This window comes from Humulus lupulus, chromosome 8, assembly GCF_963169125.1.
Source record: "Humulus lupulus chromosome 8, drHumLupu1.1, whole genome shotgun sequence".
NCBI classification, from domain to species: Eukaryota; Viridiplantae; Streptophyta; class Magnoliopsida; order Rosales; family Cannabaceae; genus Humulus; species Humulus lupulus.
The window spans coordinates 28,740,752-28,766,634 of NC_084800.1; the positions used below are offsets into that span (position 1 = coordinate 28,740,752).

The window sequence follows — 25,883 nt, forward strand, 5'->3', positions numbered from 1 at the left end:
TTGCATTCGGTTGCATAGAGGTAACTCAAGCTTTCTATGTGTTGGTTTAGGTTGCATGTGGTTGCATTCGTAATTCATATGAATAACTCACAGTAGGAGTTGCAGTAAGTTGCAGTGGGTTGCAGTTGGTTGCACTTGGTCTAGCCATGTGTTGCTCTCGGTTGCATGTGGTTGCATTCGTAATTCATAAGGATAACTGACATTAGGAGTTCCATTGGGTTGCACTTGGACTAGCCTTATGTTGGTTTAGGTTGCATGTAGTTGCATTCGTAATTCATATGGATAACTCACATTAGGAGTTGCAGTGGGTTGCAGTGGGTTGCAGTGAGAGACTAAAGTGATTCAAAAGTACAGATACACAGAAAAGAATAACATTTGAATCTCTAACTTGCTTAAGATATCTGATCAATTGACAAATAAGAAATCTAAAGTTACTTTAGATATTATAAACACCATCCTTCTAAAAAAAACCTAAAAAAAACTAATAAATATCTACATCATAAACAAAACTAAGAAACTTATTTGTCTTTATCCTTTCTTGTTTCCTTTTTCTTCTTTGCTTGAGCCTTGCGAGGTGCAACATACCGACCTGAATACTCAGACTCACTCTCATATCCATAAATTTCCTTTGCCTTTGCATATGAATAAAACAAAAAGGCAAGCCTAGATCTATGAGTTTCAACATCAAAAGTAGATGTTGGAATATCCTTATCTTGAACAAAGTACTCCACAAATGAGAACATGTGAATGCCACTATCACTGCATAATGACACATAGGATAAACCAAATAAATTAGAATATGAAAACAAAATAGGAAAAAAGAGCCATGACCAAAATGAAGAAAAAAACATAGAAAACATAAAACTCACCAGGACAACCCACATGGCAAATCATCATCCAGCACTACATCAAAAGCAGAAATCGTTGACTTCCCAGCATAAGCCTCAGATGAGAAATCTATGTCTGCTCGGTCATAAAATCCAGTGATATACAAATAATGAGGAAGCAAAATACGAAACGACTCTACTGCTTTTAAAGCAATGTGGTCCTTGTTATCACATGTCAATGTATTATATACATACATTGACCTATCTTTAAGTGATAATCTACACAACAACCAATGTTTTTCCTTCATAACCAAGATAGGAAATAAGACATGATCAACCATAGACCAAGAAATGTTGCAAGGCAAGGCATAGCCCATGATAACTTCTGCAACATATTGATTACAATTCAACGCCCCAAAATCACGTTTCCAACTTAGAAATGTCTCATAGATAGAATTGATTCTGGTCTGGAAATGAGAATCAGTTGTGATAAACTTGATAGTACACTTGACACAGTACTTTGCCTTCTTCCTCAAATAATAAAAAAACACATCAACATGTTGCACAATAAAATCAAGACAAATCAATATTATAGAAATTAGAACAACAAAACAAAGCTAATGTATAAAAAATAACCATAAAAAAAAAGTCAACCAAAAATAACAGCAGTACACATTAACACTTACTGTTTTAAAGAGATTTTTGCCACTATATTGAAGGGTATGGAACCATGTCTTTTGGCAAATCACACCTACACCGAGTTGTAGACCAGGGATAATGAGGTTGTCTTCCTTTGAATACATTTTCACCCTGAAAAAGCACAATACAAAAAAAACACTATTAAAAACATGTAAAATTTAAAACAAAATGAATAACTTGAAGACTCTTACTTGTTCTTGGCTATCATTCCATAATCAAGCCATTTGTTGAAATCTTGGGATAACTCATAGTCTGGCAATTCTCCAATTTTGTCATCCAATGGGCAAAACCCTTTGATAATCTTAATATCTCCACCAGATTTTGCCTCACTACTTTGAGCAGAAGTAGAATCAAAATTCTGCACAAATGGAGATTGCAAGTAGAAAGGCAGCTTGATTGTTCTTCTTGGAAAAATAGGAGTAACATATCCCAAGTTACTCCCACCACTACCAACATATGGAACAATAGCAGTGCAATGAGGAGTAGATTCCTATGAATAAAAAATAAATATAAAAAAATAAGAACACAGTAACAAAAACAAAATAAAATAAAACATTTGAAGGAAAAAACAAAATATATATTTTGAATAAAAGAAATACTACCTTCGGAGTCTTGATTGCTTTTACAGAATTAATAGCATTTTTCATAGCCTCCTCCAATGCTGTGTCAGACAAACTATCAAAAGAACACTGGGATGAAATAGTTCCTGCAACCTGTGCAACCTCGTTGACATCTTCTGCAACCTTTGCTAATTCTGCAACCTCTGGAAGATTAGGTGCAACTTCAGGAAGATTAGGTGCAACCTCAGTTTCTAATTCTGCAACATTTGAAAAATGAGATGCAACATCTTAATCAATCTCTCCAACAGCTGTGGTGACATTTTCAACCTCGGTTGCAAAATCTGCAACCCCCAAAATCTTAGGTGCAACCTGATGTGAACTGTCAACATCATCAGAAAAATCAACAACCTACAAAGAAAAAAAACATCCTAGAAATGAGATCATAAACATAATACATGAAAAAAAAACAAGTAATATATATTTTTCATTATAAAAAAATAAAAAAATAACACTTACATTATCATCTTCATTGTGCCCACTACTAACATCTTTGACTCTACTAAGGCATGCAATATAAGAATGATCTTCTTTTTCTCTATCTTTACTATTTTTGTCTTCTCCAACAGGATCATCATCTGCATCTTCATCATCATCATGATCAAAACCATCATTTTCTTCATCAGACTCACCCTCATCCTCATCCTCATCCTCATCCTCTTCATCATCAGACTTTTCCTCAATGACACAATCAGTGGCAACCTCTTCCTCCTTATCACCAACATTAGATTCATCATGCATTGCCTTACTTCTTCTTTCAATATCATCATGGGAACTTTCACCCTAAACAATAACCAGATAAACAATAAAAAATATAAGCAACATACAATAATATAATGTAAAAAAAGATTACAAAAAAATATAAACAAGTACCTGTTTTCCCAAAATATGGGAAAGAATAAGGTCATGCAGCTTTAAAATGGATGAGTCAAAATGAGATCTTAATCCATTAACAATTGTCTTTATAGAAGCAACATCAGAAACAAGAACCTTGTGATTGTTGGGGTTTTATGCCCTAATTAAAACTCAAATTCTTTGTAATCTCATTTTATTATCAATAAAAGAATAGAAATCATTTTTTGACTTGGTCAATCACTTTGCTCACATATTTTTTTTTCAAATTAACCTAAAACCAAGTTGATTGTTGATAAATGAAATTTAAATTAACTATTGTTAATTGTTGATAAATTTCATTTAAATTGACTTATTTTTTGTAAAAATTTAATTAATTTGAATTTTTTTGATAAATTATAGATAATTAATTGTGGTATTTTTGCAAATAAAATAAATTGTGGTATTTTTGCATAAATTCATAGAATTGCTCATATAGTAACATGATTAGGCCCATACAATTATAACATGTATGCTTGCACTATATGTGATATTTTTGCAATTGGTCTTAGATGCATATAGTGGCCCATATGTTTGTTAGATATATGGTATTTTGCCAAATAAAATATTCATAAAATGATAGGTTTTATTTGGGCCCATTAGAAAATGTAAAGTTTAAATTCCTCTCTTGTGGGTGATTTCACTTGTGAAGGCCCATTTGCTTTGCATGACTATAGTGGGCCTAATCCATTAATAACAATTAATAAAACAAAGGTTTAAATTCATGTCTTTTGGACCTTGTATGGAAGAGGGGGCCTTTGTAGTGGGAACGACATACTAGACCCAACCCTCCTCCATACAAGCCCAATTGTTAAGGTCCATTTACCTGAGTTGGACTTAATTGTATAGGTTCATTATATTAGTTAAACCTAAATATTGATTAGCAACAAATTAATTCTAAATTAATTGAATTTGTTTCAATGTGACGCTTTAGAATTAATAAGAAATTATAGGACTTTGGTTTTAAAATTTTTAATCTGTTTAATTTTTTTTTGGAAAACCATAGTCATTAATTTTCTAAAAATAAATAATAAAAATACTATTTTTAATTTTATAATGAGCTGATTTTAAGAATTTTATTCGATCTCCACCGTTGGTTTAACATAATCAATAGCTTAATGGGGCCTCGAGGCACTTTGATTCGTCCCCCTACGGAAGGTGTTCATTAGTTATTTTGACAAGGTTAGATTTCGAAAGATAGATAATTATAGGTCAAATTCTACTAGACTCACCCCTACGGTGACTACTAGGACTAAATCTATGATTATTGAAACCGTGGGTCTAGCTCATAAAATAAGAGATTTTGTTTTCTTATTTTGATCGAATAGTAGGTTGTTAATAATGGTGACCATTATTAAATGAGTTTATAACTCTATTTAACTAGTGGTATTTTTTACTCTCGCCAACCGGGACAAGGATATCATAGATTAGTTAAAAACCTAAAGAAATAGAGATATGATTGTTTTTGGTATTTTTTTCTCATATCTTACATATTTTTTGTATATGTTGTGCTATTTCTTAAAATTTGTGTGAATAGAAGTTTTATTGAGCAAATGTGATTGATTTATATTTTATTGGTACTTTGTAGTTTTGAGTTATGGTTGTGTCTACTCCCATCCTTTCTCAACTTTCGATGGAGAAACTCACTGGAGAAAACTTCCTTAAATGGAAGCAAAACATCAACATTGTGTTGATAGGTGACAACTCCAAGTTCGTCATGACTGAGGAATCCCCGGAAGTTCCAGCTGAAGGAGCTACCAAGTCTGTGAGGGACAAGTATGAGCGTTGGCAGGCGGCTAACAACAAGGCGCGGTACTACATGTTGACTAGTATGGTCGACACTCTCAAGACAAAGATGGAGAATATCGAGACAGCCTACGAAATCATGGATCAGCTCCAAGACATGTTTGGTGCCAAGTCAGCGCAGACTCGTTTTGAGGCCACCAAGAAATATGCCAATGCTCAAATGGCACCTTCTCAACATGTTCGTGATCACCTGATCAAGATGACAAACTACTTTCAGGAAGCTAAACTGCACGGAGCCATAATAGATGAGGAAACTCAAGTTGGCTTAATCCTCAACAGTCTTTCTCCAGCTTTCCTTCCATTCACCACCAACTATGTGTTGAATAAACTCAACTATGGTCTGACACAGCTCATGAATGAGCTTCAAACTTTTGAGTCTATTATGGGTGGACCTAGTAAGGGAGGAGAAAAGAAGACAACTACTACTACTGCTGCTGATCCAGCTAAGGCTGAAGCTAACCAAGCTTCATCTTCAAAAGCTGGAAACAAGAGGAAAGGTGGGCAAAACAATAACCCCAAGCCTGCAAAAACTGCAAAGGCGAGTGCACAACCAAGTGCACAGGCGCCTAAGGGGAAAAATAAGAAAAACAAGAAAGGTAAAGGTAAATGTTTTCACTGCAAAGAAAAGGGGCATTGGAAACAAGATTGCCCCAAGTTTCTAGCAGATAAAAACAAAGGTAATGATTATAGTTCATTTATCTTAGAAACATGTGTTTTAGAGAATGATAACTCTGTTTGGATTATTGATTCTGGATCTACTAACCATGTTTGTAACTCTTTACAGCTTCTTGAATCGTGGGAGGAAGTGAACGAAGGGGGCTTAAAGCTTAGAGTTGGAAACGGAGCGTTCGTTGCGGTCCAAGCTAGAGGAAGAGCTCGTCTGAAGTTCGGAAATAAATTTTTAATTTTAAAAGATGTATTTTTTATTCCGGATTTTAGTAGAAATTTAATTTCAGTTTCCATGTTGCAATTAGAACGATTTGTTATGACTTTCACAAGTTTTAATATATCTATTTCTTTTAATGGATCACAATTGTGTATTGCATGTTTGGAAAACGGGCTTTATATTCTGCGACCTAACGAACCTCTTGCTCTTAACAATGATTTATTCAAAGTAGCTAAACCTAGGACCAATAAACGTCAAAAGACCGATAACAATAATATGACGTATTTATGGCACTTGAGACTAGGTCACATTGGCTATGATAGGATTCAAAGACTTACAAAGGACGGACCTTTGAGGGAACTCACCTTAGGTGAATTACCTGTCTGTGAATCTTGTCTAGAAGGCAAACTGACCAAGCGTCCATTCTCTGCAAAGGGTAATAGGGCCAAAGAACCACTTGGTCTTGTGCATTCAGATGTCTGTGGACCTTTGAATATACAAGGCAGGGGTGGTTTTGAGTATTTCGTCACTTTCATTGATGATTACTCTAGATACTCATGTCTTTACCTAATGCATAGGAAATCAGAAACATTTTCAAAGTTTCAGGAATTCCTAGCAATGGCTCAGAACCAATTAGGTAAAAGGTTAAAGATCTTGCGATCTAATAGGGATGGGGAATATTTGGATATGCAGTTCCAAGATCATTTAACTGAACTTGGGATTTTATCACAACTTACTGCCCCAGGTACTCCGCAACAAAATGGTGTAGCGGAACGCCGAAACAGAACTTTATTGGAAATGGTTAGATGCATGCTTAGTTACTCATCTCTACCAACTTCGTTCTGGGGACATGCAATTGAAACCGCAAATGACATTCTCAATGTCGTGCCGTCAAAATCAATCCCCAAAACACCTTTAGAACGCTGGAATGGTCGTGAACCTAGTTTACGCCATTATAGAATCTGGGGGTGTCCCGCTCACGTCCTGAGGAAAAAGGAAGGAAAGCTAGAACCGCGAATAGAAGTTTGCATGTTTGTTGGCTATCCTAAAGGTACTCGGGGTGGACTTTTCTACAGTCATTCAGAAAAGAAAGTGTTTACTTCTACAAATGCTACTTTTCTGGAAAATGACTATGTCCAGAACTTTAAACCTCGCAGCAAAGTAGTATTAGAGGAGATGGTTAAAGAATTGACTCCAACCAATGTTCCATCGTCATCAACGCATGTTGATGATGAAATTCCCACTCTTCATGTACAACCGACACAAGTCGATTTAAATGAAGAAAGTACCACTGTTCCTGAGCAAACAGTCACGGAGCCTCGTCGTAGTGGGAGGGTTTCTAGAAACCCAGTTCGCTATGGTTTGGATGGTGAAACCAATATGGTTATTGGTGACACTATTGATGATGATCCATTGTCTTTCAAACAGGCAATGGCTAGCCCTGAAAAGGAACTTTGGCTCGAAGCCATGAAACAGGAAATGGAGTCTATGTACTCAAATTCCGTCTGGGATCTTGTGGAAGCACCTAGTGACTTTAGGCCACTGGGTGCAAGTGGATCTACAAGAAGAAACGAGGTGTTGATGGAAATATCGAGACTTATAAAGCTCGATTAGTGGCAAAGGGTTATACCCAAAGAGAAGGCGTGGACTATGAGGAAACTTTTAGTCCGGTAGCCATGCTCAAATCCATTCGCATCCTCCTATCCATAGCAGCCGCTCTCGACTATGAGATTTGGCAAATGGACGTCAAAACAGCTTTTCTTAATGGAAAGCTTGATGAGGTCATTTATATGGATCAGCCGGAAGGATTTAAAGTATCTGGACAAGAAGGAAAAGTTTGTAAGTTAAATAGGTCCATCTATGGACTTAAGCAAGCTTCTCATTCCTGGAATCTTAGGTTTGATGAAATAATCAAAACCTATGGCTTTGAACAAAATATTGATGAGCCCTGTGTTTACCAACTTAAGGCAAATCAAATAGTGGTATTCCTGGTTCTTTATGTAGATGACATCTTACTCATTGGAAACAATGTTAAGAAATTATCAGATGTGAAGAATTGGCTGAGCACTCAATTCCAGATGAAGGATTTGGGTGAAGCAAGTTATGTTCTAGGTATCCAGATCATCAGGGATAGAAAGAACAGACTCTTAGCTCTATCTCAAGCAGCTTACATAGATAAAGTGCTTGAACGTTTCTCAATGACAAATTCCAAGAAAGGGCGTCTACCGTCCCGCCATGGAATTCATCTTTCAAAGAAGCAGTCTCCCTAGACTCCTGAAGAGGAAGATGCAATGAGAAAAGTTCCTTACGCATCTGCAGTTGGAAGTCTGATGTATGCCATGTTGTGTACTAGACCAGATATCTGCTATGCAGTGGGAGTAGTGAGCAGGTATCAATCAAACCCAGGACCGGAACATTGGATAGCAGTTAAGCATATCCTGAAGTATTTGAGACGGACTAGGGATTATATGTTAGTCTACAAGGGTGGTGTTCTGAACCCTGTAGGCTACACCGATTCAGATTTTCAGACTGATGTCGATGACAGGAAGTCTACTTCTGGAATGGTGTTTACTCTTGGGGGTGGAGCTGTGATTTGGAGAAGCGTAAAGCAGTCTGCAATCTCAGATTCCACCATGGAGGCTGATTACATAGCCGCGTCAGAAGCAGCTAAGGAAATAGCCTGGCTAAAGAAGTTCTATTCGGATCTTGGTGTTATTCCAGAAATGGATAAACCGCTTGTGTTGTTTTGTGACAATACAGGAGCGACAATCAACTCAAAAGAACCTCGAAGTCACAAGAGGAGTAAGCATATAGAAAGGAAGTATCACATTATTCGAGAATATGTGGCCAGGGGAGATGTGAAGGTTATGAAGATTGCAACTGAAGACAATCCTGCGGATCAGTTTACAAAGACACTACCAGAAGCTACATTTGATAAGCATATCAAGGAGATGAGATTAGTAGAATTAAGGCATTAGTTTCAATTAGTGCAAGTGGGAGTTTGTCGGGGTTTTATGCCCTAATTAAAACCCAAATTCTTTGTAATCTCATTTTATTATCAATAAAAGAATAGAAATCATTTTTTGACTTGGTCAATCACTTTGCTCACATGTTTTATTTTCATGATTATTTGTTTAATATAAACTTCTATTAAATCCCGATCATATAGCTAATCTTATTTATAGTGACGTAATCACAATGGAATATAAATATGATTATATGTTCAAAATAAGTTAGTCCTAAGATTAGTCAGTGCACTGGATTTACACTGACTTGCCAATCTACGATATGATCTACTTACACATTACAGTGTTATGTTCTTTCCAGAACATTAACAAAGTAGATAAGATCGGATGTATTTGTTACATCGGACAGGACCGATATTGACAGTTGATAAGATAAGTAAACATACCGTTATTATCTATTCTATTCATATCATATAGTTGACCATAGGTCAATTCAATCTCAATTCTGAGTGGTTAGTATTCTAACTGATTGTATTATTTGAGTTTTTTGACTTGTTCGTTACCAGCTTACCCTACGGACTAGCCCATACTTACATCTTGGGAACTCGGTAGTATGATTGAGTGGGAGTGTTAATCATAGATATGAACATCTATAGCTTCTGATGAAGAAGTGAAATGATGGTTTCCTTTTAGTTTGGTTCAAGGTGTTAAATGATAGAAACCTCATTTCAGTAATTAAATTAGTTTACTGAAATATCATTTACAAGGAACTAAGTGTTTTAAGGATAAAATACAATGAGGGGTAAAACGGTATTTTAGTCCTATCTCATTGTAGACCGTCTATAGAGGATTGAGTGACAATTATGGTTGTAACAATGGATAATTAATAGCGTATCTATATTTGTTATGGAGCATTCTATGAATTCAAGAGTGCAATTCCAAGTCTATAGTGGAGTCACGAGAAATTAATAAGTTAGTAAATTTATTTGTTAGATTTATGATAACTTATTGGAGCTTGATTTCATAGGCCCATGGTCCCCATTGTACCTTGGATAAAATCATCTAGATAGTCTCAATTAATTGATTTAATCATCAATTAGAATTATCAAAGTTGACCAGGTCAATTTTGGATAGTTTCACAGAGTTGTGTAATTTTGAGAAGAAAAGAGAAATTATGGCAGATTTATTAATTAAGATAAAGTGGTATCTAAATTAATAAATAAGTTTAAATCAAGGTTCAAATTATAAATAATTAATTTGATAAAGGATTTAAATAATTAAATCAATAGAAAATAATACAGGCCTTGATTTTAAGTCCAATGGGCTTATAATCAAATGAGAAATTTCACGGGCCTATAGCCCATGATAATTTCGACCTAGGGCTTCAAAATGGCTGTTATTTTATTGATTTTTTAATTAAATTAAATGGCCTAATTGAGTCTATAAAAGGAGTGCTTATAGAGAAGTCATAACAAGGATTTTTGATAAGTCAGATTTTCTGATAGTTTTATATTCTCTCTAAACACAAGTCCTTTTCTAAGCCACTTTGTTATTTTCTCTTCTTCTCTCTATATCTATCTCATGTGTTGAGAATTGCCCACACTAGTCTAGGTGGTTCTAAGAATACATTGGAAGATCGTGAAGAAAATAGAAGATCGGTTCAGTTTCTTGATAATACTCTGCGACAGAGAGGATACAAGAGTTAGAGAAACTGAAGGAAGGACTCTTAATTCCGCTGCGTATACTGTAAGTATTATATTATTTGTTTCTCTTTGAATTCAATTTTAGAAACATGTTTTAGGCTATCTCGTATTAATTTGTTTAATATTATATATACATGAAAATAAATAAAGATCCTGTATAAGCTTTTTCCAACAGTGACTTGTTTCTAATCTTGACAACTGGGCTTGCATTTCACGTAGAGAGAACTGAGGCATAGAAGATGAGGAAGCACCTGCGAATGATCGAGGAGGAGGGTTCACAAAATCATCATCACTAACATTAGCAATTGGACAAACATTTGCTGCAACTCTAACAGAATGAGGTGCAACTCCAGAACCAGATGCTGCAACTCTAGCACCAGCATTAGCAGCAAGGTTGCCATCAACTTCCAACTGCTTGCCTTTTGGAAATAATTCTTCCAAGTGAAGTTTTTTCCTTTCCTTGGCAGTTGGAGTGATATTTCGAAGTTGGAGCTATAAAAGAACAAAAAGTTGTCAATATATATAATATCAAACAAAAAAATATGTAAGAAACAAATAAATAAATTATACCTCAGCACAACTAATTGATAAAGTATAAGATACTTTATCAAACTTAATATTTTCGCTATTTGTCCAATTGATGATGCGTGGGATAGATCCAGCATTGAGATGACAAAAGTTGCCATTCAAGTATGGGCAACACTCGTAAAAGCATACTTGAAAGGCATATGGAAATCCATATAGCCTGTAAAAATTATCTTTATTTTTCTTTCCAACATTGTTCTTCAATGACTCAATGGTAACCTTAAAAACTTCCTTACCCCAAGGAAACTGACCAAATTCCCCAATATCTAAAATATCAAAGTTAGCTTGAGGAATGACAGCATCCAAGGAAGAGGAGATAAGCAAAAAGATGTGCAGCAAGTAGATGTTGGACAGCTTCACTGCATCCGCATCATTCTTCCACCCTTTATTAAATAAAATCTCACGCACATTTTCCTTAGTTACCTTTTTCATACCTTTATAATAGGTGTTAAGGAAACTATTGCTTGGCCTAGCATATTCTTGCTTGTCATGTGATCCAACACAACGAATGCCCGTGACTAGTGCAAACTCCTCTATCCCAAACCGAAGTTTCATACCAGCTACACCAATCCAAATCTCATGAGGGTTGGGTTGTTTCAACTCCCTAAGCAGTAAATTATGAATTAGCTGATACTGCATGACAAAGGATGGCAAGGATAGAAAATGCCCAAAACAAGAATCAGCGAAATCAGAAATTTGTTTTGGAGATAACAATTGATGAAGAGCAGTAATCTGGTTGTGCTTTATTATGGCATGACATTTTGCTCGATTATGATTTTCAGGAGGAACAATGTATTGCATACCCTGCAAAATAAGCACAGGAAAATAATGAAAATAAAATAAAACTATAGAATAATGAGCCGCAATATATCATGCTACCACTAAGAAAAGCATGTAATCATATTTAAGCAAAAATAACAACATGCAACCTTAAACACATAATAATTACATGTTACCACAATCAACTAGATATAATAAACTAGATGCAATCTCATGATGCCACAATCTACTAGATTCAACCACATGCAGTCGCAACCAAGCGCAACCAATATCAACCTGTTGTAACCTAATGCAACTTTAAACATAATCTGATGCAACCAGCCGCAACCTAATGCAACCAATATCATTTTGTTGCAACCTAAATAACACAATATTTAAACAGAACTAAATAAAAATATAATATAAAATGAATGAATAATGAAATTGAAAATATACCTGTGGCGGTGGAATTATATGATCAGCATTTGCCAATTTTGGCTTTTTTTGTTTAGTAGTCTTTTTACCTTCAACCTGACCACTCAATGGTCTCTTCTTATTATCTTTTTTTATATTTTGAGGGCTGTTTTTTGAATAAGCAGGAGAACCAAAGGAAGACGAAAATCTGGTATGGACCATGATTTATAAGCCCAGTATGTACTTCTGCCAAAAACAAATCATAAAACTAATAACAACCTTATGCAAGAATGCAACTTATAACACAAAGAAGAATAATGAAATAAACTCAATATACCATGTTGCGGGGAACAAATTTCATCTCAAAATAGAATAGTCAAAATAAAATTAGTTAAAAGTTATTTAAGTCAGTTATAACTGTCCCATGATCAATAGCCAGAGTTACAAACTCTAAAAAGATTAAAATTATCTGCAACAATATAGATCAGTAATAAGATGCTCTCTTTATAAGAATAGAAGTGGAGAGAGCTTAGACACTTACGCCAAGATCATACCAGGATCATAACAACGAGGTTGTTTAATCAGAAAATGGCAGCTGAAAAGTGAAAATACGTGAACTTTATGTCAACAGTACTATTCTATAGTCCTAAATTTCTTTCAAGTGCCTAATAACATGAACTCCAAGTTCAATGCAATCTACTCGGGAGCATAATATATGTTGACTACTGATGCATCTTTTTTAAGAAATCTTCAGTAAAGCAGTAGCATACCACAGATGGTTGCCCCTTGAAGAGTCTTAACATTGTAGGTGGAGGAGATGTTTTGGGAATGGCCACTGCTACGCCATAAACAGCTGGAACAAATGAACGCATGTGACTTACAGCAGAAACAAAGCCCTGAAAGAAACAAAAAATCAAAACATATTAAATTTAAAATGAAAGCAACCTATACACTAGTAGGAAAGAGGCCATCAGATATATAATAAAAAATTTCCCATCCTTTAGTAGGATGTAAGCTAAAAATAACTCCTCCGTCTCCTGGAATTGTGTGACTAGCACAACATGAACAGAGAAACAGTCTAATACAGTATGACAAAGCTTTAGTCCCATAATTAAAATCACAAAACAAATAGATTTTTTGCCATGGTCCTTTCTCTCAAGCCTAGCTTGATGTCTGTAAGGTCTAACATTGAATAAAAAGCACAAATGTAAAGTCATCCTTATTGCAGTACAAATCAATTGTGGTGAAGATAGTTCAGCCACTTAATACTTGCACCACTGCATGGCTCTATTTCCCCCAAAAAAACAGGTATAAACGAAAAATGTTGAAACTGTAGTCTAGATTCAAAACTTGAGTATAATACGTGAACTTTGAAACTCAAAGAGGGAGGAGCCCAGAAATCGTTTTAGTGTAGACCATTACTGTTATAATTCTTTAGCTTTTGAACATTGTAAATTGCCTATATATGGTAAGGTAAAATTCATTGAGTCATTTGATCAAACATGTAGTGGACCATAAACTAAATAAACTATAACATTGATTTTCATTAAAACAAAACCACAAATCATATGAAACAGATAACCCAAATTATTACCATATGCATGTATACAAAGAAACTGTTTATAAAATACAATACAATAAACACTCACGAAGCCGTAGCTGAAGATTGAGCCCTCACGAGATTTGCTAGGAACTTGGCAACAGTGGTAGGAATTTGAGGAACTGAAGAAACAGCTGGGGATTGGGAAGAACCGTCGGAGGAATAGAAGAACAATCGGAGAAGAAAATGAAAAAAAAAAATAGAAGTTGAATGAGAAAACTAAAATAAAAGCAAAAGGAAAAACGGTTTTAATGAGAAAACTGTATAAATTAAATATAATAATAAACTTTTACCTAAAAATAGAAAAAAGAAAGTATAAAAATGAAAAGCAAAAAAATTCACCGTAAAAATAAAAAAGTACTTAAAAAAACGGTATATATGGTAATTTCCCAAAATAAAAATAATATTTCTACTTTTGTGTTTAAAATTTTTTATTGCATTTGGCAACACTTAAAAAAATAGTTTTTTTATTTAATTAATTAAAAATTTGACAATTAAACATAAAATGTGTTTGGTAACTCTATTTTTATTTATTATTTTTTAAAATTTTAATTAAATTTATTTTCAAAATTTTTTTAAACTGTTTTTTTTTTTCTTCTTTTCTTCAAATCAACACCTTATATTGTTAAACAAAAAATAAAAATAAAAGTTATCAAACACATTTATTATTTTTTGTTTTTAAAAATAAAAAATAAAAATAGTTACCAAACATATTTTTATTTTTTAAAAATAAAGAAATAAAAATAATATTTCCATTTTTGTGTTTAAAAAATTCAAAAAGAAATAAAAATAAAATAATATTTTCATTTTGAATTTTTTAAACACAAAAATGAAAATATTATTTTATTTTTATTTCTTTATTTTAAAAAAATAAAAATATGTTTGGTAACTATTTTTGTTTTTTGTTTTTAAAAACAAAAAATAATAAAGGTGTTTGATAATTTTATTTTTATTTTTTATTTAATAATATGAAGTGTTTATTTGAAGAAGAAAAGAAAAAAAAAATGAAAATGAAAAAAATTATATTTTTAAAATTTAATAAATTTTAATTAAAATTTTAAAAAATAATAAATAAAAATAAAATTACCAAACATATTTGATGTTTAATTATCAAATTTTTAATTAATTAAATAAAAAATTATTTTTTAAATGTTACCAAACAGCACTAAAAATTTTGCTTTGTGGTACTTGTTTATTTTCTCATTTAGTTAATAATAAATGATAATTACAGTAATTTGGTTGTAAAATGAGTAGTGTGCCAACTAACAATGCTTCTTCTTCTTCAAACAAGTAACCAAAATTAAGACTAATCAATTAATAATAATATTGGAGAGAGATATGAGATTTCATGTGCAATATTTTGAAAATTAGCTCTGTTAGGAACAAAACTAACTATAAATGTCATTCAGAAAAATGTCATTTGTCAACCTGAACTAGATGAGGCAAAGGTTAAACCAATCAACTGGTACAGCTGGCTACGTGGAACCAACAAAGCAATGCTTCTTCAAACAACACCACAAATTAATGTCTAATGATAATGATAATGATAATTAGGAACAAAAAACTTGAACTTGATATTATAATTTGGGTATATTTATTTGGATGTTGAGAATTATGATTTAATTAATTGATAGAGTGCTTGTTCTTTTTTTTTTTTTTTTTTTTACATTTAATCACCTTTAATGGTGAAATTGGGTAGGAATTGATTGATTTCATTATTATCATATTTACATAGCAGACATACTTTTACTTTTATAACTTCAAATTTATCGGAATTTTACCTTTTTTTTTTTTTAAATTTTTCTAACAAATTTAGAAGAAGAAAAAAAAGGAAAAACGTTTATTTTAATTGGAAAAAAAGAAAACAATAAAAGAAGAAGAAAAAGAAGGGGAAAAGTGAAAAAAGAAATAGAGCATTGATCGATGGATTTGAAAATGGAAATGGAGAATGGGAAAGGAGAAGAATGAGATTGTTTAAGGGCCTTACGTACATATATAGTAATATGTCAATCTGTGTTTGTGAAAAGGTCTTCATTGGATAGGGATTTGGATTTGAATCTTTGAAACCATCGACCAAGACCTTCGCTACCCCATGGCATCACCAGGTCAGCTTCTTCTTCTGTTTTGATCTGTTTTGTAATCTTCATCTCTGAATTATATAAAGAATCTTTCTTTTTCTTGGGATTTCATTTTCTCATTGAGAAAGATTTATTCTTGAGCAATTATTGAGAAGCACAAAAAGTTCGAAAAGAAATTTCGTGGAAAGTTAAGAAATTGTTGTATTCTGCTTCCCTATTCTTCTCCCAATGATCCAAATTTATCAATAGTTGATTATAATCTATGATTTGGCGTCTTTTGTTACAGCCAGGGACACTTCTGTTCTTGTTGTTACACTCGATACTGGTGAAGTGTATATCATCGTCAGCTTGGCTTCTACGCTTGATACTCAGGTCATATATGTTGATCCAACAACCGGTGCACTTCGTTATAATGCAAATCTCGGTTTTGATGTTTTCAAATCTGAGAATGAAGCTTTGGATTTCATTACTAATGGATCACGATGGCTGTGCAAGAGTACAGTTTATGCCCGGGCAATTTTGGGCTATGCTGCTCTTGGAAGCTCTGGCTTGCTCCTTATCGCCACAAAGTTAACTGCCACCATTCCCAATCTTCCTGGTGGGGGTTGTGTGTATACTGTCACTGAGAGTCAATGGATAAAGATTCCACTTCAAAACCCTCAACCCCAAGGGAAAGGTGAAGTGAAGAATGTTCAAGAATTGGCGGATCTTGACATTGATGGAAAGCACTACTTTTGTGATACAAGGGATATTACACGGCCCTTTCCAAGTCGTATGTCCTTCAATGAGCCTGATGATGAATTTGTTTGGAATGGTTGGTTTTCATTGCCTTTCAAAAACATTGGACTGCCACGGCACTGCGCCATTCTTCTGCAGGTTTTACTTCATTTTTCACATCTCCCATTAATGTGCTCAACTAACTACTTTGTTCTTTTGACGGTTAAAAATTTGACATAATCATACATCTATAAGGAGCCACAATTCATTAGACCCTAAGACATCTGCATAATTAGTCTTCGAGAATTTTGATTTTGCTCCGTTTATATGTCCGCCAAAGAAAAGCCAATACATTCGCAAACCTATGCACTTCTCTAAAAGTATAGAGACTAAAAGAATAATAGAATCCAGCTTTGTCGAAATATCATTTTCAATTTTGCTTTCTTTGAATAAATATACTACATTCCCCCCTTCACCCCCTCAATGTCTTGTTTGTTAGTCATGTATTTAAGTAATCAATCTTTTGCTACTGCCCCTCCATTAGTTGGCCCATTATTTTTCATTTGCTTTTTCTTTGATAGCACGTTTAAAGTGGCATCTTCTTTATCATAGTTACTGTCTTCATACCACACTTATATTTTATTAATATGTAGGGGTTTGCAGAATGTCGAAGTTTCGGAAGCTCAGGGCAACAAGAAGGGATTGTTGCTCTTATTGCTCGTCGTAGCAGGTTGCATCCTGGTACTCGATATTTGGCAAGGGGATTAAATTCATGTTCTAGCACAGGTAACTTAAGATGACCTATTATTAGCGGGTCAGAATATAAATTAGTTATAGTTTAACTTTATCGTAGGATCCATTCTGTGATATTGCCTCAATTATTTTTCTACAGTTAGTCTATAGTCTTCACATGCATAAAAAGTGAAAACTTCGTTCTGCAATTGTGAAAAATGGTGAGAACTAATCAAAAAATGGTGAGATCTAATCACCTCCGCTATCTATTTTATTTTCTGATACACTTTGTACAACCTAGGACTAGAAATGTATATAGGGTATACAAGAATAATTACATTAATCACAGAAATAGGAATCGATTCCTATTCTTAGGAAATCCAAAGATCAAACATTAATATCCTATTTTTTCTAACCGTCAACACTCCCTCTCAAGTTGGACTATAGATATTGATGAGTCCAAGCTTGTTTACAAGAAAATCAAATGTTTGTTCAGATAGTCCCTTTGTGAGAATATCAGCTAGCTGTTGATTAGTATGCACATATCTAATGCTGATAATTCCTCCATCAATTTTTTCTTTAATGAAGTGATGGTCAACTTCCACGTGTTTGGTTCTGTCATGATGTATAGGGTTACGTGCAATGCTGATAGTAGATTGGTTGTCACAGTAGAGCTGAATAGGAGCTTCATATTCAACCTTCAATTCTTCTAGTCTTCTAGTAGACGTTTGATCCATATAGCTTCACACACTCCATGTGCCATGGCTCTATACTCTGCTTCTTGCGACCACAGTTTGCTTTTTACTTCGCCATGTGACCACATTCCCCCATGCCATTGTGCAATATCCAGATGTAGACTTTCTATCATCAACTGAATCGGTCCAGTATGCATCTGTGAACACTTTAACCTTTCTCTCAGTTGTCTTCCTGAAAAAGAGGCCATTTCCTGGTGTTTGCTTGAGATATCTCAGAATTCTATACACTGCATTGAGATGTCACTGACATAGATCATGCATGTATTGACTAACTAAGCACATTTACTATCTATTTTATTTTTTGATACACTTTGTACAAACTAGGACTAGAAATATATATAGGGTATACAAGAATAATTACATTAATCACAGAAATAGGAATTGATTCCTATTCTTAGGAAATCCAAAGATCAAACATTAATATCCTATTTTTTCTAACCGTCAACAGCAATCCCATGCTATCATTCTGATGCAGGGACAGTCATAGTAAACTGCATGAGGCAATTGTCTAAAATTCTAATTGTGATGATTACAAATTTAATCACATACCTAATTTTCTATTTGACTCACATTATGTATGGGAACACTTCATATCGTGTTGAGGTGATGGTCTGCGTATATGTCCTTTTCTATGTGAATGTCCCCTAGAAATCTTAGTGTTGAGGTGATGATTACAAAATTAATCACATACCCAATTTTCTATTTGACTCACATTTGAGGTGATGATCTGCATGTATATGTCCTATTTCAATGTGAATGCCCCCTAGAAATCTTGGTGAATCACTTGATATGAATTGTGGACTTTCGACCAGAAACCACTTTAACGGTAAGGAAGAATAGCACCAAAGATAGGAGTTTTCTGAAATCTGGTTGGATACAGCTAAATGTTAAAATCCATGTTAAGCTTTTTTTTAACATACATCTAGTCTTTCTATTGGTAAATTTTCCTTTTTATACTGGATGAATCTCTGTGGCAGACAATAGGACAGTTAGCACATCACTGAGATAAATTAATGAGTAGCTTGTGATAGATGGCATGATATGACATTATATAGTAGCGAGGCCAACAGATTTTTATTTTAACATGTTCAAGTTTATTGTCTGCCTTGCTTATTAACTGTTCTTATTACAAAAGATCTATCAAAGCTTATTAATAATGTGGGCCCTAACAGGAAATGAAGTTGAGTGTGAGCAGCTTGTATGGGTTCCAAAGAGAGGTGGTCAGAGTGTTCCTTTTAACACATATGTCTGGAGACGAGGTACAATTCCAATGTGGTGGGGTGCAGAGTTAAAGATTACTGCTGCAGAAGCAGAAATATATGTTTCCAATCGTGATCCATACAAAGGAAGTATGCAATACTATCAGCGGTTAAGTAAGAGATACGATGCTCGGAATTTTGATGTAGCTGTTGGTTTGAGTCAGAATAGAAAAGCTTTAGTTCCAATTGTATGCATTAACCTCTTAAGAAGTGGAGAAGGAAAGTCAGAGGCCATTTTAGTTCAACATTTTGAGGAATCTTTGAATTATGTTAGATCAACAGGAAATCTTCCTTATACTCGAATTCATCTAATTAATTACGATTGGCATGCCAGTACAAAGTTAAAAGGTGAGCAGCAAACAATTGAGGGACTATGGAAACTTCTTAAAGCCCCCACTGTATCTATTGGCATATCTGAAGGAGATTATTTGCCTTCAAGGCAACGAATTAAGGATTGCAAAGGTGAAATTATCTATAGCGATAGCTTAGAAGGCGCCTACTGCTTAAGATCACGACAAAATGGAGTGACACGTTTCAACTGTGCTGATTCTTTAGACAGGACAAATGCAGCTAGTTACTTTGGTGCCCTCCAGGCATTTATGGAGCAGTGTAGGCGGTTGGGAATATCACTTGACAGTAATTTGGCCTTTGGTTACCAGACAGTAAATAATTATGGCGGGTACACTGCTCCTTTGCCACCAGGGTGGGAAAAAAGATCTGATGCAGTAACGGGGAAAGTGTATTTTATTGACCACAATACTAGGACCACAACATGGACGCATCCGTGTCCAGATAAACCTTGGAAAAGATTTGGCATGACATTTGAGGAGTTCAAGAGGTCAACAATTTTATCACCAGTATCCCAGCTTGCTGATCTTTTTCTGCTTGCTGGTGATATTCATGCCACACTTTATACTGGTTCAAAAGCCATGCATAGCCAAATCCTTAGCATTTTTAACGAGGATGCTGGTAAGTTTAAACAATTTTCTGCAGCTCAGAATATGAAAATCACCCTGCAGAGAAGATATAAAAATGCAATTGTCGACAGCTCTCGTCAAAAACAATTGGAGATGTTTCTTGGCATGCGACTTTTTAAGCATCTTCCCTCTATTTCTTTGAATCCTCTTAATGTAAGTTTGTGATAATACCATTTTGATTTTCATCTTTAAGCTTATTTTCTTTGTTTGATGTATATTAATTTTAATTTATATAATGCTATATTTTCATTTGATTCAACTTGTCCCAACGGCTTGTGATTGGCTGAACATGAACAATGTTGTTAACATGAACAACATTGTTGCTTTTGTTATGTTTTGGCATCTTATAATTTCGGCTAACTTGAACAATTTTGTTTTAATTTCTGGTTGTTACATCATAAAGTTTCTATTGAATGAATAAGTAGTTAGTTTATTTATATATATCTTTCCAGCATTAAATTTCCACATCTGGTGATTGCAGGTAGCATCTCGGCCATCTGGTTTCCTTCTTAAGCCAGTTGCCAATATGTTTCCAACTTCTGATGGTGGATCAAGTCTTCTGAGTTTCAAGAAAAAAGACCTAACATGGGTACCTAACCTTATCAATCTTATTCTTTTTATTTTTTTTATTTAATAACACGGCAAACTGTGGTCCACTAAGATAGGTTTTTGGTGGGTGACTTCCTTTTGTAACTATTCAACAGAAGTACTCTCTTTAATAATTCTTTTGGAAAATGTGTATTTTTTCTTCACAGGTTTGTCAGCAGGCTGCAGATGTGGTTGAAATTTTTATCTATCTTGGTGAACCTTGTCATGTTTGCCAGCTTCTTCTCACAATATCCCATGGTGCAGATGATTCAACTTATCCATCAACAATTGACGTAAGGACAGGACGACATTTAGATGGTCTTAAACTGGTTTTGGAGGTCAGTGAAGGCTATTAATTACAATGTTTACCTTTAAATTGTGCTTCATGAGTCTGCATTTTGTAACCTCACCACGAGTTTGGTATGTTTCATGTCTGCATATGTATGGTTAATTACTGGATGAATCATATATGCTAATTTTACTTTGTTCTTTTCTACAATTTCTGCTAAAATTAAACTATGCTGCTTTCTTTCCTATTTTTATATTACACAAATGTTTCTCTTACTTTCTTTCTTGCTTGCAACTGAGCTTTTCAACTTAAGACAATTCTACTACATATCTTCGAGTATTTTTCTGCCTGACAGATGATGCTAACTGTGATGTTTTATTCCTGGGTAAAGGGTTGCAAGCTGAGCTATGTCTTTTTTTACTGTCCCAACAGGCACTTAAAGTTTTTTATAATTCTTTCATGGTTTCTTATCATTATTGCTGTGTTTGCAGGGTGCTTCTATACCTCAATGTGTAAATGGGACAAACCTCTTGATACCTGTAGCGGGGCCAATTAATGCAGAGGATACGGCTGTCACTGGCGCAGGCACACGCCTTCAGGATCAAGATACATCAGTCCTTTCATTATTATATGATTTTGAGGAAGTAGAAGGTGAATTGGACTTCCTCACCCGTGTAGTTGCAGTAACATTTTATCCTACTGATTCTGGAAGAAGCCCTATGACTCTGGGTGAGGTAGAATGCTAAAATGCAACTTTTGGACTCATGTAACTTGATTTATCATTTTTTTTTTGCCTTTGGTAGTATGTGAGAAATGGGGATTTCTTTCAATTTTTTTTGTAAATGCTCAAGTGCATCTATTACAAAAATTGATTACACGACCATTCTTCTCAGTTACTTCATAGTTCACATTTATGAATGCAGGCTGGTATGCAATCAAGCATATTTGTTTCTTTAGGAGAAGGATTTCCTAGAACTGAAACATGATAATAGCTCTTGTTCAAATTTTGTTACAGATAGAAGTCCTTGGAGTTTCCCTTCCTTGGAGGGGCATATTAACAAATGAAGGGCCTGGGGCAACGTTAGTTGAGATTTCCAAAAACTTTCAAGAGGAAACAAATCCATTTCTGTCCAGTTCAGAAATTAATTCATTTTCTGGTGCTTCATCCCATGAAATTGTGTCAACCTCAGTGCAACCAAGTGCTTCTGGCAATGATTGGGTTGACCTTTTAACTGGAGGAGAGAGTTTCTCTGCTGATCATGTTGCTCAACCAGTGACAGTCAACACTTTGGACAAAGGAAGCGACTTGCTTGATTTCTTGGATCAAGCTGTAGTTGAATATCACGGCGGAGCTGAAAGTGATAAAAAAATCTTGCCTTCACAAGATAGTAAGGCTTCTGTTAGCAGTTCAGAGCAGTATATAAGTTGTCTGAAATCTCTTGCTGGCCTACAGTTGGTATGTGACTATCTGATGCATTATATGTAGTGCTGTTATCTGATATTTTGTAGTGTGGTTATAGCATTTCTTAGTGGAAAAAGTTTATTCTACGAAGCTGTGTTCTTACCTACATTTTTTTAATTATGAACTCATCTATTTGTCTTTCTAGGATGCTGTCAGGTTGTACCTATTCTGTTTTATTTCATAATTCAATTATTATTGAAAACTGGTTACTGTCTACTTTTTGTAATATATCAACTATCCTTTCTTAAGATTTATGGAAATGCAATAGAAATAATGTTTGATTTCGAAAAAGTGTCATATTTTGCAGGAAAAAAAGCTAGACTTCGTAGAAGCAATGAAGCTTGAAATTGAACGCCTCCGCTTAAATCTTTCTGCTGCTGAAAGGGATAGAGCTCTGTTATTGATTGGAATTGATCCTGCTAGGATCAATCCAAATCTTTTACTTGATGAACGCTATATGGGACGATTGTGCAAAGTTGCAAATTCTCTTGCACTTCTCGGGCAGACCTCCCTTGAAGACAAAATTATAGCTTCTATTGGTCTTGAGACAGTGGATGATGATGTAATAGATTTCTGGAATATTAGTAAAATTGGAGATAGCTGCTCTGGTGGTATGTGTGAGGTTCATGCTGAAAGTGATGCTGCTACACTCCCATCTATTAATGTTTCAGCTGCAGGAGTCTCCCAGTCTGTCTTGTTTTGCTCCCAATGCGAAAGAAAGGCATGTAAGTTTTGCTGTGCTGGGAGAGGGGCTCTTCTACTTTCAAGCTATAAATCAAGAGAAGCCAATAATTACAATGGTATGACAAACCAAGGTGGATCAAGCCATGGCAGCCAAGTGGACATATCTACAAATCGTTCTGTAGTGTTAGATAGTGTTATATGTAAACGTTGCTGCCATGAAATTGTATTGGATGCCTTGATCTTGGACTATGTTAGAGTCTTGATTAGCTTGCATAGGAATTCCCGTGCAGATACTGCTGCATGTAAAGCATTGAATCGGGTGATGGGATCTTCCTTATTGGATTATGATTCTCAGAGGAGTAAATGTTCTGATGGTCATAGATCAGTTAAAGTTTTAAGACAGTTACTTGGTGGAGAGGAATCCCTTTCTGAATTTCCATTCGCCAGCTTTCTGCGCTCGGTAGTTTATCTCCTTGTATTCTCTTCTAGTTTCAGTTTTCTACATTTCATGTTAACCTATATGTAATGTTATTCTAGGTTGAAACTGCGACAGATTCAGCACCGTGCTTGTCTCTGCTTGCTCCCCTTGATTCTGGATCACGGCGATCATATTGGAAAGCTCCTTCCACTACCACATCTGTTGAATTCATTATTGTTCTTGGTACTCTTTCTGATGCCAGTGGGGTTATTTTGGCTGTTAGTCCATGTGGCTATTCTGAGGCTGATGCACCTACAGTATGTGGACTTCTCTCTACTTACATTTTTTCCCCTTCTTCACTGGATTTAGGTATAGGTGAATTGACTGGTTTTCCTTCTAGATAGCTCTATCATTTATGAACTTGCAAGAAATATACAAGTGCTACATTGTTTTGTTAGTTGTTGTTTAATCTTTGTTTAAAGAAGTTGAGCTTCAGGTGGCAAGGAAAACTCACTATTTCTTGTTTCAGTCATCTCTATGTCTTCGCTGTTCTCATTTTTGCAATATATTATGGTTTTGTCTGTTCTGTCTTTGACTCATTCCCATGTATTGGTTATGCAGGTGCAAATCTGGGCCAGCAATAAAATAGATAAGGAGGAAAGGTCGTGCATGGGAAAATGGGATGTGCAATCCCTGATTAAGTCATCTTCAGAATATTATGGGCAAGAAAATTTAGATGAAGGAGGTAAAGTACCGAGACATGTGAAGTTTGCATTTAGGAAACCAGTTAGATGCCGAATCATTTGGATAACACTACGTCTTCCACGACCTGGCTCAAGTTCTTTTAACTATGAGAACTTAAACCTTTTGTCTCTTGACGAAAACCCATTTGCACAAGTAAGCAGGCGTGCCTCATTTGGAGGATCAGTTTCTAGTGAACCCTTCCTTCATGCCAAAAGGATACTTGTAGTGGGGAGCTCAGTGAAAAAAGATGTTGCACTTGCATCATCTCAAAGCTCTGATCAGTTAAATATGAAAGGGTGGTTGGATAGAGCTCCACAATTAAACAGATTCAAGGTAAACTTAATGTTTGTTTATCTTTTGATTCATGTTCTCTGTCCCTTTCTTTATTGTCACTTGCATTTGTTTCTCATTGATAATGCAACTTTATTTTCAGGTTCCCATTGAATCTGAAAGGCTAATGAGTAACGATCTCATCTTGGAACAATTTTTGTCTCCTGCTTCACCTTTGCTTGCTGGATTTCGGTTAGATGCTTTCAGCGCAATAAAGCCTCGGGTAACTCATTCACCATCTTCAAAGGCGCATATCTGGGATACATCACTAACATTGTTAGAAGACAGATACATCACTCCAGCTGTTCTGTATATCCAAGTGTCTGTTCTTCAGGTACTTACGAACTGCCTACCTTATTAAGTGGTGAATATTTTTCTTCTTAATCTTTCTGCAAAGCTCATTCATCTCAAAACAATTTGGAAACATAACAGGAGCCTCATAGCACGGTGACCGTTGCTGAATATCGGTTGCCAGAAACAAAGGCCGGTACCATAATGTATTTTGACTTTCCTAGACAGATTCAAAGCCGCAGGATTACATTTAAACTTCTTGGAGACATTACAGCATTTGCAGATGACCCAACAGAACAAGACGATTCTGGCTTTGGGTCTCCAATAGCCACAGGGTTGTCTTTGGCCAACAGAATTAAGTTGTACTACTATGCCGATCCATATGAACTTGGGAAATGGGCTAGTCTCTCAGCTGTTTGACTGACAATAATTTGAAAGGAAAAGGGAAAAGAAAAAGAGAAAGAGAAAGATTTGTGATTGGTTTTGACAGTATTATGTCTTACCAGTATTATTTATATATTATTTTTGTCATCTGCCAAAAAATGTATCTTTTGCACATTCATTGGTGTAATTCTAGAAGGAGGTGGTATTGGAGAGGGTTTTTTTCTTTCTTTTTCATCATTTTGGGTTGGGGGGGTATCTTTTGTGCAATATGAAATTGGTGAGACAAACTAGCTGTTCCACATAATATCTTTTTTATGTATTACATTTTATTTTTCTTAATACGTGATATATGTACCACTGCATTAAAAGTGGGCATGGCACAATTATTAACATAAGCAACTTACAATAATAGAAAGCAAGTA

General features: G+C 34.9%; 1 protein-coding gene across 1 annotated transcript; it reads left to right on the top strand.

Annotated features, from left to right (window-relative positions):
- The first annotated feature begins 15,584 nt into the window (after nt 1-15,584).
- On the top strand, nt 15,585-25,800 carry LOC133796568 (probable phosphoinositide phosphatase SAC9). Its single transcript, XM_062234143.1, has 13 exons — nt 15,585-15,858; nt 16,118-16,707; nt 17,202-17,334; nt 19,208-20,424; nt 20,753-20,860; nt 21,027-21,197; nt 21,640-21,882; nt 22,164-22,604; nt 22,918-23,754; nt 23,832-24,029; nt 24,334-24,789; nt 24,890-25,120; nt 25,219-25,800. The coding sequence occupies exons 1-13, from the start codon at nt 15,846-15,848 to the stop codon at nt 25,495-25,497; spliced, it is 4,917 nt and encodes a 1,638-aa protein (XP_062090127.1). The 5' UTR covers nt 15,585-15,845; the 3' UTR covers nt 25,498-25,800.
- The last annotated feature ends 83 nt before the right edge of the window (nt 25,801-25,883 follow it).